Source organism: Cephus cinctus, unplaced genomic scaffold (assembly GCF_000341935.2).
Source record: "Cephus cinctus unplaced genomic scaffold, Ccin1 Ccin1_scaffold0029, whole genome shotgun sequence".
Taxonomy (NCBI): Eukaryota; Metazoa; Arthropoda; class Insecta; order Hymenoptera; family Cephidae; genus Cephus; species Cephus cinctus.
In genome coordinates, this window is record NW_014332776.1 from 53,383 (window position 1) to 69,393 (window position 16,011).

The 16,011-nt window shown below is 38.1% G+C and overlaps 2 protein-coding genes across 2 annotated transcripts in view; both read right to left on the reverse strand.

The window, feature by feature from the left end:
• Window positions 1–8,911, reverse strand: part of LOC107267858 (cerebellar degeneration-related protein 2) — a 41,839-nt gene extending 32,928 nt beyond the window's left edge. The window contains exon 1 of the mRNA XM_015740034.2: window positions 8,263–8,911. Within this exon, the coding sequence (XP_015595520.1) occupies window positions 8,263–8,338 (76 nt within the window). The 5' untranslated portion in view covers window positions 8,339–8,911. The remainder of the gene's footprint in view (window positions 1–8,262) is intronic.
• A 2,111-nt stretch (window positions 8,912–11,022) lies between these two features.
• Window positions 11,023–15,476, reverse strand: LOC107268064 (U4/U6 small nuclear ribonucleoprotein Prp31). Its single transcript, XM_015740435.2, has 8 exons — window positions 15,262–15,476; window positions 14,865–15,062; window positions 14,574–14,778; window positions 14,297–14,466; window positions 14,071–14,228; window positions 12,364–12,654; window positions 12,044–12,268; window positions 11,023–11,933 (listed from the first exon to the last, which is right to left on the reverse strand). The coding sequence occupies exons 1-8, from the start codon at window positions 15,377–15,379 to the stop codon at window positions 11,829–11,831; spliced, it is 1,470 nt and encodes a 489-aa protein (XP_015595921.1). The 5' UTR covers window positions 15,380–15,476; the 3' UTR covers window positions 11,023–11,828.
• Window positions 15,477–16,011: the final 535 nt, after the last annotated feature.

Genomic DNA, 16,011 nt, shown 5'->3' on the forward strand with positions numbered 1-16,011 from the left:
TTCTGAAACTCTAGCAATAGTAAAATGAATCGATAAAACATCAAACGACCGTTTATCTGCAGGTGATGTCGGTAGAATTTAAAAAAAAAAAGCAGCCGAAGTGGAAAGAACCAGACTCCGCTGGAAAAAAGTTGAATCCATAGGATGGCGCTGCACGGCAGGGCGGAAAATAGAGGAAGCTCTAGCGGCCAGCAGTATGAGAGACGAAGTTGCTCTTTTTTCCGTCTGTATAACGGCCAAGGAATAAAAGCCTTGACTACATGTTAATGCAAAACAATCGACAAGAATCTCGAATCTCAACAATAGAAATTGAAGTAGCCCAACTGCTTGTACAGTTCACGACCGAGAGATTGACTTGTGAACAAAGCGGTAGGTCGTGTCGGATGACAGCGACCTGAAGTGAGCGTTGTATCGAAGCTATTTGTTTTGAGCAAGCATGCGAATCCTGGCCAAACTGTATCAACAGCCGAAGTAACGGTAAATAGGAAAAGTCCAAAAGACGTTACTCCTCATTGGGTTGCGTGGCGCGTAAAATAGCAGTTCGAACGGGCGAACGCATTTTTATCGAAAATCGGGTCGATTGATCGACAGAAGCGAGGAATACTATTGAGGCGTGCCTATGGACGAGAGTTGGTATGTGTTAAATTTTACAAAAAGAAAGTCGGAGAAAATTGACGAAAAATAAATAGCGAAACAAGACGAATAATATACATATAGATACGATTTGTCATCTGGAACTAATTATATGCGGGCAAACTTGGCATTAAGAGCGTTACGTCCTTCATACTGTTTATGCGGGGAACGTAGGAGACTGAAAGTTAAGAGAGACTATTTTGAACGACCCTGTGCCCTGGGTAGCTTGTCCTGGAAAATGATGGACGTTACAATGTAATTTGCATTGTCGGTTGGTACTAAGGGAACGATACTGTTAAAAAAATGTTACGCGTTATGAGACAACTCTACAGCGTGAAACTACAAAGGACATAGATATTCACCGTGGCAGGATGCACAGGAGTGAAAAGGGTCTTGAGTCAAGTTTTGTATAGGTAAGACAAAAAATAAAACACACGTGCCGCTCTATAAAATGGCAGTTGATAAATTTTCGAAAATATCGTTCAGACACTTGAGATCAAGAAATTACCAAGCTGTCACCTGTTACGATCGACAAGCCGTATTCGGCTGTTAAAGCTTGCCCGTTACTTTCATAGGTCAAAGCTGTTCTTGCTAAACCATATCCGAACGGCAGTGAGAAATGGTCTGGAGGAGCAGTGTATCTCAATTATATATCAAAACCAGTCCACGTGGCTTCTATGCCAAGTGTGTACACTTGTACACGTAAATTAGGTTAGGCTATTAATTTGGACTTTCGATAAGGAGTCAACGTACCTACCGATCGCCGGTGGGTGGATTCGCATTGTGGATTGGTGGGTCGACGAACCTCGGTGGCATATCGCAATAAAAGCGTATTCGCCTTTCTCTAAGAACGCAAAGCGGCGGGCCCGCGTTGCTCGTCACAATAAACTAACCTATTTGACAATTGGCAAGAGCCCGTCAAACTGGCCGGCGAGGAAATTGCGATGATGCATCTATCGATCGACCGATCGAAGATCGCTATAGGTCGAGGAGCCTGCTGCTGGCGCCCGAAGTTAATCGAGAGCAGCGATCCCCTGCTGAAACGATAGATAAAAAAGGCACGTAGGCCGCCCGATGTCGATTTCTTATTCCAATTAGCGATCCGTTGAACTCGTTCAAAAATTAACGAGAGGAGAGAGTTTTGGGGAGAGAGAAAGAGAAAAAAGGTCACTTTAAATAGGATTCATGTACCGGATCTTGTTATCGTATGTTGATCCTTACCACAACAAAATCTATGATTATACTATAATATTCGATTGTATTATTTATCGATGACCAATGTTTTGCGCGCGTTCACAAGGAGAAAAATAAAGGTTCGCTCGTCGTACTAAGAGTCCCATTACCCCATTGGCAGTAGACGAATGGCTATTTTGTTTCCAGGTGTCAGATCGTCCGATCTTTTTGGATCGACTCGTGATCCGACGGGATCTTTCAAAAGGTCCCATATCCACTTGCACGTACTTTCTAAACATTTCCTTTTACGCGTTCGCTTAGCTCTACTGATAAACACGTGCCGATCCAGCAGATACGCAAAGAAGAAAATATATTCAGCTCCAGTTTTCTTACTTTCTCATTTTTTCTGCAAAAGTCAACATTTTTCTTCAAACAGTACAATTTTTTTAAGCAGCACGCAATATTTGGAAATTTCATGTATAAATTAGCGCAAAATAATTTGATCGAAACAAAATTTCAAATTATACTTCATTTCCGCCCTGTTCCCAACAGAGCTCCGTGAAAAACAAAAACACTATCCCAGCCTCGAATCTTTGTTACCAGCACAAATTACTTTCAATTATTCAAAAATTCTCTCTGACAACTAAATGCAATCCCTGTCTATACGGGAACACCTTCGATCAGTCGTACCTTCTCGTCCTTGTAAATTATTATTTTTTTCCTCGTATAACAATAATAATACGTATTCATACCGAAAACGACAAATTTCAATTACGTTAAAAATTCAATTCATCGTCACTAGGTAAACCTGCATAATTCAATGATATATAAAAAAAAATTCTTCACGAGGTCATCCAGGTGCCACTTGTACATAATAAACAGCGTCGAGCGAATATTTTTACAGCACTGACGCCATTAATTCGATATTAAAGTTACCAGCAGTATGCCTCAAGAGTAACAAAGATACATCAACTCGACATGCCTGGTTGTCCGATAACGTCCGTGCTTACCTATACATTTGACAATTGCCCAAACATTATATTTTTCTTCCCTCCTTTTATCTACCAAAAAAAAAAAAACGCGAAGCACCGATATTCTTCGCCTTTCGATACGGCGCGAAAGTAAAAAAAATTTAATTACAAACTCCCGCAATAAAGATTTCCAACGTCAATCATAAGATCTCGTGCTTGTATCAGCCGCCATAATTCGAGCATCCACATCTCTCATATTCCCGATTAATCGCACACTGTAAGTACAGCCAGTGCGTAAACGTCACGATAACTGAGAAAGCAGCACCTCGTATTTCACCTCTTCGCGTCAAACAAAGCGGTTAACTGCGATACCGAGGCGTACACGGTAACGTTATAAATATAACGATAACGTTAACGTACACGAAACGTATACCGAAGATCAGCCAACTTCAAGTGGCAGATGTATCGTGAAGCTCGCCGATTATTGAAAATTCGATCGAGGCTGATGCATCCAATAAAGAAAACAAGCGAGCAAAACTAAACATACGCGAAGCAGCCACCAATATGGCATTTCCGTCACGCCACATGGAGATGTTAGCATATTAGAGACTAAACTGATATAATAATTATCGATCGACATAACCTACAAATCGACTCTCGAAAGTAGCATGGCGAGCATGGCGAGCATGGCCGATACCTCTACCAGTAGTTACCGATGGCAGCGCCACCGAGCAGACGTGTTTATCAGCTAAATCACTAGATATAACGGAATTTAATATTTTCAATTTTCCTCGTACCAACATAATAACAATCATACGTTCTCAAGGCACGACCGAACGACACGTAATTTCTTATGGCAGATTCCCGCGCATCTAACACTCGTATACAGGCTCTTTCATAAAACCACTTGTCCACTAAAAATGCCATAAACAAAATGGCCGCAATAAATCTCTCTCGCAGCCACCTTTCACCTCTCAATGTTCGTCTCTCTCTCTCTCTCTCTCTCTCTCTCTCTCTCTCTCTCTCTCTCTCGCGCGCGCGCGCGCGCTACCATCCAGCTATCGATGACGACGTCTCGCGTCGTTGTTTCACGCAACGTATCCGCAAATGCTTGGGATTCTATTGCAAGCGCACGCGGAGAAGACGCCACGCGAGCGAGATACGTGCGGACTTCGCACGCTGATACGAAATGCCTTATACTGAATTCAAAGTTTGTGCGCTAACGGTACCCGTAGACCGAGTCTACTCGTGTACAGGTTGGTTCACACGTGACTTCGTTATCAGATTAAGCGCGAGTATCGTCGTTAATTAACTCGGACGTGTCATTAAATGTTCATTCTTTTTTTTCTTCTCCCTCAGATTTAAACGCGCGACATTCCTGGGAACCGGTGCGAAATATTTATTTTCAACGACTACGTCTAGGCGGTCGCGAGCGGTCAAGAAATTTATTTGACTCTGTAAAAAGTTTTACGCTTGTTCAAGCCATATATAATAATAATAACGATGATAATGATAATAATGAACTTACTCATTCGGACTGTACCAGACTGAGATATTCGATTTAGGATTGTAAGAATGACGCGACGACTTCCATTTGGTATTACCCTGTAGATTCATTCACGGTGTGTACAACATTACTTGTACACGACAGAGCATAGAATAGTAAGTATTCGATTGAGAGGACAGACAGCAGTGCAGGAACATATACTACTGTAGACTTGAATGGGCTCTCGGACAGTACACGTGTATAGTCGTGGCCTCACATATAAATATAACGCCGAGACCGGTGTATTAATTCTGTGAGAAAGCGAACGAGAATTTATTAAATGACTTGATAACGAGAGCTTAATTTTTTCTATATATGTATAACGATTGTACGCGGTTGTTAACGAAGGTAGTAATCAATTTTTATTGCGTAATATATATATATATATATATATATATATATATATATATATAAAGGATCCATAACGGTACCATTCGCGTTGAACGATCCAAGTTGAGTTCTCGCTTAACCACCCAAGTTGAATGGTGGATAACAAAGCGTGGCTAGTAAACGATTGTTTCGTGATTTAAAAAGAATTCAAAATTCTTCTCACGGCTAAACGTCATATCTCGCGTATCTTCTCACGGAAATCTTAACCGACCATAACGGTACCATTCGCGTTGAACGATCCAAGTTGAGTTCTCGCTTAACCACCCAAGTTGAATGGTGGATAACAAAGCGTGGCTAGTAAACGATTGTTTCGTGATTTAAAAAGAATTCAAAATTCTTCTCACGGCTAAACGTCATATCTCGCGTATCTTCTCACGGAAATCTTAACCGACCTGGCGTAAGCTTGAAGGCGTTACGATGAGTAGAGAAATCCGTGGCAGAAAATGCCAAAGTGAAATGAATCGGTATTTGCAATTGAGAATGCGGGGGTGTGGCGTTCGGCAAGGCGTTATCTCTGCTTTAGGTATCGCACCGAGTCAATAATTCAAACGATTAAACGATCGAAATGAAATTGCGCGCGCATTTCAAATCGAGTGTGAAACATGAGATGATATAACGGGTGATTAAATGTCAATTGCGACCGATTAATGTAGAATTTGATATGGACGGTTAAGCAAGTTTTATTTAAAAATCTTCCAGCACTTGGGTTACCGTGTAAATGACTTTACAAGGATTAGGTAATTTTTTAGAAAAATTTCTGTACACGCTCGAAAATCCTGTCGCGCAAGATAATGCGAATTTCGTGTTACGTGGCGGAACGACAATCGAATATATTTTATTATTCGAGGATTCGTAGTCACCGTTTAATTATGCCAATCACGCGATTGCATTTTTTTATTCAAAAGATCCTGCAGTCAATTTTCGTTTACCATGCGTGATATGTTACGGTGACGAGTTGACGTACGTACATTTTGCGTTATCCTGTGTGTTTTAAGAAAAAAAATATTTTTTATTTCAAAAAAAAAAAATTTATAATTTATTTTTACCAATGACTAGGAGTATCCATAAAAACAGAAAATAGACGTCGAACGAATTTAAACTTCCAAAGGAGATAATCGTGTTGGAAATAAAAAAAAATGGCGGACAGTCACGATCGCAAACTTATAAGCGAAGCGTGTCGGATTTCACGCTGGATATTTAGCATCTTGCGTCTCGACTGTTCATAAACGTCGAAGCGATCTACTTCGAGGAAAAAGAGGTGCCAGCTGCACTACTGGGCAGTTTCACAATCGTAAGAGCATATTACTAATGAGGTTCGCGCTACTATTGCTCGTAAGGCCATTCGGCCGATAATCCCTTATTTGAATGCCGCGCGAAGAAAAGTGCATCAGCTGTGTGTGACAGCTCGCGCGGCGAAACAGAACTTTAAGTAATAATTAGCAGGTTGTTGATGTTGATCGCTACAAGAAAAAAAAAATCAAAGTAAATTTCATCCACGAGATGAATTTCATAATTTCATCGTTCATTGAATTTCAGATAAAATATCAATAATTTTTCGGATCCACGACAAGAGCAGGTGATAAAGTCCTGCGTGATTTAGAGAAACCTACATTACCGACATCCAGCGACGATCGTTGCACGATATAAATCAGCAATGCATTCGCAAATGCAGCACCGATCCTGCTGGCACGCGAGAAAATGTTGCAGATGCACCTGCACCATGTGCAATGCAGCCGTATGATGATAGGCTCAAGCCAACTTCTCATTAAAGCCTTACAGGCTGATCCTCTGGAGGTCAATATGTACATACATGCGTGAATATATGCTCTGACGTGTGCATACCCCTTAATGCAAATACCCACATGTTATCCTCACGCTGTGCAGTTTGTCTTGACTTAGAATACCATTTGCACATATATTACTTATACGTTTAGACATGCTATAGGTACAAAGCATACTCATACGATAAATCGCAAATAGAAGCTGGAGTCAAATCAAAAATAAAATATCGCGATAAATATTAATTGTCAAGTTACGTTACACTTTTACTTCGATCGATACAAAATATTCTACAGTAAGTATAGTCATTACGATCCTAATAAATCAAACTGCGTAATTATAAAATAGTTAATGTCGATACTAGTTGCTATAAATAAACTTGCTATCTCTTCCAGGAATAAGTTAGGTTAGGTTGTCGCACGGTACACTGGATATAGAGATTCTCAAGATATATTCGCTTCTGCTGCTTTATCCTATGCAAATATCACTTGACATAATAACTAGCACCGATTACGCAATGTATTTTCACTTTAATTCGCGATCCTATCGTATGCCTGGAGAAGCAAACCTGTGGCGCGAATCTATACGGGTTTTGACAGTCCGCTCGAAAAGTATTCGCATACGTCACGAGTACCTACGACGCTATGTTTATAACGCAACGGTCATTTGAAATAACTTCTTGGCTACAGTCACTTCTCGTCAATGTTAATGACTTCGGGTACCGCTCATTAATAGCCTCTGGTTGTCCTGATTTTTTCTTGGTACAAACAGCCTGCATCGGTTAGCCTATAGTAAGACGGGTTGTTATACAATCGTCTTAGACTAAACTAATGAGTTAGTTTCGCTGGTATGTACATACACATTGCTGTATTATACAGTAATAGCCAAGTAGTGTAAAAAATAGTGGTTTTCAAGTATTACGGCTTCTTTTTTCATTTCCCGTTTCACTTTTTATTAATCAATAAGCAATCGATGCGAAAGCCGACATTTCTGCACTTTATGTACTTCCTGATCGATTGAACGCCATCGATCACGTTATATATATGTATATATAGTCGAAAGTCGTTGCTTACTTTGCATTGAATCTTCTCAAGTGCAATGCAAGATCGATCGATCTTCTTCGCGGTACTGTTGAGTGGATCGCTGGGAATTATTTTATCGTAAGGAGGTTACGGCGGTTACATATACGTATAGAGTACCAAAAGAATAGTTACTCTTGCATGTAAGAAGCATCTTCCGTGAATTGTGAATTGCGTGTTACTACGGATATAGTATTGGGTTGTGTATATACATTTATACGGTAGAAATTCGCGTGAAGAAAGCGTGATCGAAGCTACGGCTTACGTGAAGATCGATTTTTCGATGGTATATATGTTATAGTGTTACGCTTTGGGTATTCGTGTCTGTAGAATCTTATGACAAAAATTTGGAAATTTCGCAATTTCGAAAGGGCGTACACGAAGACAATGGATAAGTAAAATGTCAAAGACAATAATATAAATACGGAGTCTGTGTCGCCGAAGGTGACCCATGTATACGATAGCCGAAGGGTTGCTTGTTTACGATGAAAATTCATAGAATAATTTTGTCATTCGCCTCACTCGATATTTACTGTCTCGCAGATAAACTAATATAGCAGATACGAGTTGCGGAGAATTCAGCGAAAGTACGTGTTATGAAAAACATAAAATGAATAGACGTTCTTCCATATCTTCGCCAGCACGTAATTTATGGCACATACATACATGTAATAAAATTAAAAAAACTTACCCGCAGTTGTCCAGCATTCATAGCAATCCTGACACAGCGAAGACCAGTCGTTTTTTAAGTCCTTATAAGTAGCCATGATTTCACTTCTAGGACCACGTCCTCTTCACAGCTTATGTTCCACTTCATCCACAAAGTCCTTCAAAAGTATTTGACAGTGTCTTACATATGTCTTAGATATTTTTCACAACACCGGAGATCGTCTTTGCACGAGTAATTTTTTCTCTATCCGAAGCAATATCCAACGTTCGCACAATCGTGGAAACCTTTTTCAACGTGAGACAAGCTTATTCCTTAATAACGAAGGGATTCGGTTAATTCGTCGCGTAATCGTAGACAGAAAGAACAAGCACATGGGCTACACGCCACAGTACACCAAACCACTCACGATTACCTTGCAGTACCCGAGCTCTGGCTGTCTGTCCGTTCGTTCCACCCGGTATTCTCCTCCTCTCCTCCTCTGCCTCCTCATCCTACTTCAACTTCTCCATCTTTCGTCTCCCTCCTTAGTACGTCTCTCCCTTACTTGCTTTCTTGCTCCTTTTCTTTCCCTATGTCTCTCTCTCTCTTTCTGACAACATCGTTTCTTTCCTTCTCTTTTCACACTGTTTATTTTTAAAGAAGTTCACCACCAAGTCGGTTCTTACGTTAGTAAATCTACCTGTGCGTACGCATGTATGCAAGATACGTATGCGTATATACGGCTTATGCCATACCATGAAAATCTGTCCAACGGACTCGACGTACCGAATTCAAATTTTCAAAATGGTACTTTCGCTTACGATGGAATTTCGAACGGAATTTTTGCTCAAACTTTCGTTCAAGAAGGTGTTTAACGGTTTCTCATGTAGCATTTATTAAGTATGCGCATATATGTATAAATAATCGTATTTGACTTAAACGATTATTTTATACTGATATATGGACGCGTTTCAAGATGGAAGAAACTTTCGTATGATTTACGTATTGATAATCGACATATGTATGCCCGGTATACGACATAATTTAAATGTATTCTATATTTTATCTTTTCGTCGTTAAATTTTTTTAGGCTGTACTTGACGCTTTTTTTTTTTAATAACAAAAGCTGCGATTTTATATGACTAAATTGTTCTACGTCTAAGCGCACTGTTATTTACATCTATTTACGTGTTGTCATTAGGAAACAATCCCATATGCAGTTCGTGTAGGAACTGAAGAGAGTCGTGTCATTTGTTAAATGCAAATATGCACGAGGTGCCATAGTGTCGCGTCTGATTGTTACTGTCATTCTTGCTCATCATGTATGCAATTATGATGATTGTCTGATTAACTATCCCTACATACATTCGTCTTTACAGTAATGCTGCTCAGATAAACTTTCCGCGGTTATTGAATGGTCTTACAACTCAAAGTGAAGTATAAAGTATTGAATTAAAAGTATCACCAAACGATACTCTATTCTTTTATTATTTATTAATTTGATTCAATAAATTCGAAAGAGAGTTCAAAGTCCTCTCATTCAAGAGGAATTTATATAAGTAAATAGAGCAAGTGCATCAGTAAATGAACACCTCAAAGAAATCTTACAGTGAATAGACACCCGTGTTAAAATCACTATATATAGATATAATTTACGTGAACGCGTGTTTTACTGGTGCCTGTCGATTCAATGGTGGAGTCACCCTACGCGGTTTGCGGCATCCTGAAAGATTTTTTGTTTTCAAGGAAACGCGCAGGAATTCCACAATAAATTTATTCGCATATACAACAAATTAAATGATTGAAGAATAAAATTTAACTAGTTTTTAGTGTTTGAAATTATGTTCTCATTTATGTATTGTCCTTCTTAATTTCGACTACTCATTGTGGTAATGGATCCAGTTTGTCTTTACTCTCACTAGTTCACCGGCAGTCGCTTCTACTTTGGCCTCAACTGGGTCGCAGGACGCACCATTATGTTGGTCGGTAAGTTCGCAGGAAACAAATTAAAGACTGTCACCATTCACATCGGACCCGCTCCAATTTCTGTACTATCACTCATGGTCCATTGCCTCCGAGTTATCCTGAGACTGGCACGAGACCATTGTGCGTTCTCCAACCATCCTTTGGATACGTGGAACAGAATGCTGATGTAGTCCAGATTATTCAGGACTATTACTTCAGGATGTAATCTCAAACTTATAAATCGCATTAACGTAGATGACCGTGGTAATGCATTCCTTTGTATATTTTATAGGGACTCTTTAATGACTTCTGATAATAAACGAAATATTCAGATCCACTTTCTGATGAATTCTCGTAAATTATATTTGCTTCCTTATGATTAAGCAATAATCACTGAAGAAGTATATCTTCAATAACTCATGAACGTAGTCAGAAAGTGCAAAATCCTTTCTAATGGTCTCTCTGTGACTTTTTCATGCTGATTATCTGCAGGCAACTTTATAAATATTATCGCTTTCAACGTGATACTTCATGTTATTTCAAGCGTGACGATACCCTTTTTTTAATAAACGTTGTAAGAATGATATATGGATTTGTATATGTATGTACTCTCACAATTCTATTAGTGTATGATATAAATTCGGTTAGATAAAAAGTGGAGGCTGTCAGTTGACAGGATCGTAACAGACACTCTAACTAGCTTGATCTGAGCAATCCAGTATTTTATCTATCTTCATTCACCGCTTGAAAATATGTTTATAAAAACCATACGTATCTCATGATATACATTTACCGTCCTACATATATAGCCTGACAGAAATAAATAGTAGTATGTCATTTGTAGCGAGAGTAAACTTGATTTTTATTTTCTGCACCTGATTCAAAAGACTGTCAGTGTTAAAAGACAAAAAACGTTTTTTTTTTTTACGAGAAAGAATTTCCGTGCACATATGTTTAATGGAAAGTCATTCAAAGTCAGTTTGATATTTTATCAATAAAAACATCATTAGACTTTCCAATGAACATAATGGTACACACTATTTTAGGTTTTTGGATAATTCAGAATAGAATCAGTTCTTCACTTTCATTTCTATACTTGAAGGATTTTCTGTAAATTGAACAAGCATTATTGAATCATTTCATAGAACATTATAATGAGACATAGAAGAACATTCTTTATGTAACTCATGCATGAGAAGTGCTACTTGTGCCTCCAAAGTGTGGCGTAAATGACGCTTTATAACTAAGGATACAATAAAAATGCTGCGCATGCGCATGTCAGCCCAATTTTACTTTTCGCACTAGTGCTTTCTTCTCGCACGCACTTCTCACACTGCGTAGGGTTTTGTTCTCGGACGCTGTCACCATACGCCTTCACTTTGGAGTCACGAAAAGTAGCACTTCTCATGCATTCGTTATAGAAAATATTATGCGATACTGGTGCAATAAAGCGAACATTATATGCAGATCGTGAAGTTTGTCACACTCGTGTGCAAAGTACATTATGTTGTTAATAATGTCATTCTCGTGGAGAATATTGTTGTATCACAGTTGTACACATTTACATGAATAAAATTTACAATCAACCGTTGAGAAATGAGGATGATGTGCATCAACCTTTAAATTATAGAATGTAAGTAGAATTATGTCTTCTTGACTTTTAAAAAACCAGCAGTGTTCGAAAAGTATTTTGCATTGGCCTCGTTGACCTTTTTCTCTGCAGCTTGCGGATTGACAATTTCCAAACCCTATGGAAATATACTTGTTGATATATGATGATAATGATAGCCGTATAAGATACCGATATTGAGATATCATCTAATGATATCAATAAAGAGATATTGAGAAAGTATGTTACCTGTAGAGGTGTGAACGCTACACTGGATGCGGTACCGGAAACTTGTTTTTTGACGGTCGTACTGCCACCCCACTGTTGTTGTTTTTGTAAATTCTTCTGTAGAGCTTTAGATATTCGAACTTTTGTTTTCTCGTCGATCTGCGGCAATCGAATGCGTCCCGTACCCGCCTTTCCTATGGTACCGCGAGAATACCCAAGATCCTCTTGATAAGCATCATGTTCGATCTACAAAGGTTATTTACAGTTATATTTATTTCTAGCAATGAAGAAGATTCTATAGATTATTGAGGTCTATTCAAATGGTTATACTAGATACTCACGTCAGCGAAATTCATACGGTTTGCATGTTTTCGTAATTCAGTAATAGCATATCGTTCTTTCATTTTTCGCACACGTTTACCTCCGCGCTTCTTTCGACCAGGATCGATGGGCTTTGGTAAGGGCTTTGCGAATTTCACAGGGGGTGGTTCCTGGAGCTTATCCAGTTTTTTCTCGATTTCTTCCCGTAACCTATGACCGAATCCGCCATCTGAATCTTCATGACTGGCATCTACTCTAGCTGCTAACATACTTTTTCCCGCAACTATCCTTGCAGCTTTTCTTCGTAGATCCTGTAGTGACATTGAGTATAATCATAAGATATGAACCTGTGTGAAGTTAGCCCAGCACTTTTCGAATTCTTTATTTTTGAAAATTGTGCTGAATTGTGCTAATTTGTGCCGTTAATCTAAAGTCTATAACTGTAACGGTTTTCGAAAAAATTAAAGAAAAAAAACTAATTTTTTGCCAGCCCATCACTTTTCCAATCTTACATTATTGAAAATTGTACTGAATTGTGCTACATTTGTGCTAACTTGTGCCGTTAATCCAAAGATTTTTGAAAAAATTGAAAAATCGTTGTGGTAGTCGTTCATTTGTGCTACTCCATAAAAGCTGTGAAAACCAGAATTTCGAAAAACTAAATGTTGTGCTGTGTTGTGCTACGCGAGCACATCAAGTTTCCCTCATGGCAAAACCTTCTGAGAGCAACCCGTCACGGTATTCCGTGAACAAGAAATTCAGGTAGGTAACATCTGTTTTGTTTTTGCAGGTGTGATAGCTTGTTTGTCATTATGTCGGCTACGCGTACCAAGTGACGAGATGGATTGAATTTGATGACATGATTAAAAAGCTAAACAGGAATCCGATACATACACCGTTCTTCCTCATCTGCTTATCCACGTGGTGGCATAAATGTCTAAATATGAAGATTCATCAAATTCGAATAATCTTGTAAGTTTTTAAAAAGAAGGTAAAACAAAATATAAAAAATACCACAAAAAAATGAAAAAAAACAACAACAAAGGAACCAATAGTCCGCCACGTCCACGTTGTTGGTTCTGGGTAATGCTGAGTGCGGATATAAAATGTGACTAATTTCACAGACCATTTTTGAGTGGCTATTGCCAATTTTGCCTTCTTTTCAAATGAAATTCGCGTAGCACAACACTGCACAACCGTTGGTTTTCCAAAATTTAGCCTTCTTTTACTTTTGAACTAACGAATACACTTTTCTGAGAAGGTTTTGCCATGAGGGAAACTTGTTGTGCTCGCGTAGCACAATACAGCACAACATCTAGTTTTTCGATATTCTGGTTTTCACGGTTTCGGAGTAACGCAAAAATGCAACCCTCGCGGAATACCGTGAACGGTTGCTCTGAGAAAGTTTTGCCATAAGGGAAACTTGCTGTGCTCGCATAGCACAATACAGCACATTTAGTTTTTTTTTGAAATTCTGGTTTTCACGGCTTCTATGGAGTGGCACAAACGAAGGTCTACCACAACGAGTTTTCAATTTTTTCAAAAATCGTAAGAGTTATTGACTTTGGATTAACGGTACAAGTTGGCACACGTTAGCACAAATGTAGCACAATTCAGCACAATTTTCAAAAATAAAAAATTCAAAAAGTGCTGGGCTAACTTCACACAGGTAAGATATGATACTGAAAGAATAATGAGACAGTACAAAGAAGAAGCTATGAACTCACTGGTGGCGTATCTTGTACAATATCAGAATAGTAAATGAATCCTGTATGAGGTAATGTAGCAACTTGTGAAAATCCAGACAGCGTAGTTTTCTGAGATCCCAAGACTAAAAGATTACATGCTGGCATTCTTGATAGTTTTGTTAAACCTCCGGCAACCCCTACGAATATAATTGTTAGATTGTTTTTCATGTTGATATCGGATGAATGTACATGTAGAGAAACTTACCCATTATTTTTGCAGCTGTTGATGCTCCAACAATTATCGACAGGTTTGGAGCAATAAATGCCATTCTGCTTTCAACGTATTCAAATATTTTTAATTTACAATTATTCAATTCTACTGCCATGTCACAAGCTTCGCAAATAGCTTGCTTCTCCTCCTCTGTTAAAAGTTGCCTGTTGAAAAAATAGTAATGAAAATAATAATAATTTATAACCAGTTCTGTAACTGCAGATAAAATGTATCTTATTTGGTATCTTAGATTGTATTAGAAAAAAAATACCCTTGAGTTGTTGATGCAGTAACAGAGACAACCATAATAGTTGCCTGTGTGAGAAATTGTTGTAGTGTTTCATTATTTTTTGCTCTATCTAAATCATTGCCTAACTCTCGTACTGTCATGACGTATTCTAATGGACCCACAACAAGAGATTCAAGCTCTGGAAATCTTTTAGAATATTTATCTCTTGTAAATCTATGAATCGTTGCTATAATAAAAAATGAAAATTAAAACAAACAATTTTTTACAAATTGTATAAGGTTTCAATAAATATGAACATTACATGTACATTACCTATTTCATCATCAATTTCAACAGCTAAATTATTAGCTTCTACAATTAATTGATATTCTGGATCAGATTCAACAGGTCCAATAATCTCTGATGATTTTCTAGGAATCTTACTGTATTTCTCTATTTGAGACATGACTCTCTGTAATTCATCAGAGTCACGAAGCTTTGCTAGCTCCCGGACAGAAGCTACTTTTATCTCTGTAAATGTAACAAAGTTATAAAAACATAATTGCGTAACTTCAATTGCATATTATTCAACATAGAAAAATATCTATCAAATATGTTAAAAAATAAAGTTAGTACAACTGTAAAAATTAAATTAAAAATAAATATACTATGCATTGTCATTTCTAGATTAAATAACTAAATCATACTAAAATACCAAATTAGACCTAACCTTCTTCAATCGGCTTAACAACCGCTGCCGGTATATAATCCGGTTCCTCTTCTTCCATAAACTCCTCCGCATCATCATTTTCCTCGAGATCAGCCAGAAGTTCTTCCGCCAAAGACATTATTAATTATTATGGATGTATATTTAAAAATAAGTTACTTTTGCTTAACGTTTTCTGCATGTAAACAAACGAAATATGAAATACATATATTAACATACTTATACAATATTAATTCGTAGTGTCGCCACTCGTAGCGCAAGTGTTCCAAACTAGCGATTGATGATTGGCTGAATAACCCGCGAAAAAAAAAGTAGATAAAAGTAAAATCAAAAATCTATACTCAAAAAACCCTTTAAGCTAGGGTATCGTGGAAGGAAATAAAATAGACGTGATTGTAAGAAAAATACATTTATCATGAAGAAAACGAGTACAAAAATTAATAATGAAAATGAGGTAGTATTGATATGTTGTATGAATAATCGTTTAAACTGTTTAAACGTAATCACAGTAACATTTTATACAGAAGAGTGATCGGTGGTAGGTACATACACATCCGCTTCCTGCAGTTTGGACCCTTCATTCTTACCCGAGCCGAGAAATGCGGTTCGCATAAGCTGCACTTAGCTATTTCCTTTCTTCGAGAATTACGTGATCGAAATGCGGAAGAGTGATAATACTTTTCAAAGAAAATCCCAGCGTAAATTCTTGAAGGCGTGTTCGCAGGAGAGGCTCTATTAGAAATATACCAAGGG

What these genes read in the sequence shown, in the direction of transcription:
- LOC107268064 (XM_015740435.2), bottom strand. Translation starts at nt 15,379, where the DNA reads ATGTCTTTGGCGGAAGAACTTCTGGCTGATCTCGAGGAAAATGATGAT. An exon ending in TTGTACAAGATACGCCACCA is followed by an intron (nt 12,655 to 14,070) that starts GTGAGTTCATAG and finishes ATGTCACTACAG; the next exon opens with GATCTACGAAGAAAAGCTGC. An exon ending in ACCGTATGAATTTCGCTGAC is followed by an intron (nt 12,269 to 12,363) that starts GTGAGTATCTAG and finishes TAACCTTTGTAG; the next exon opens with ATCGAACATGATGCTTATCA.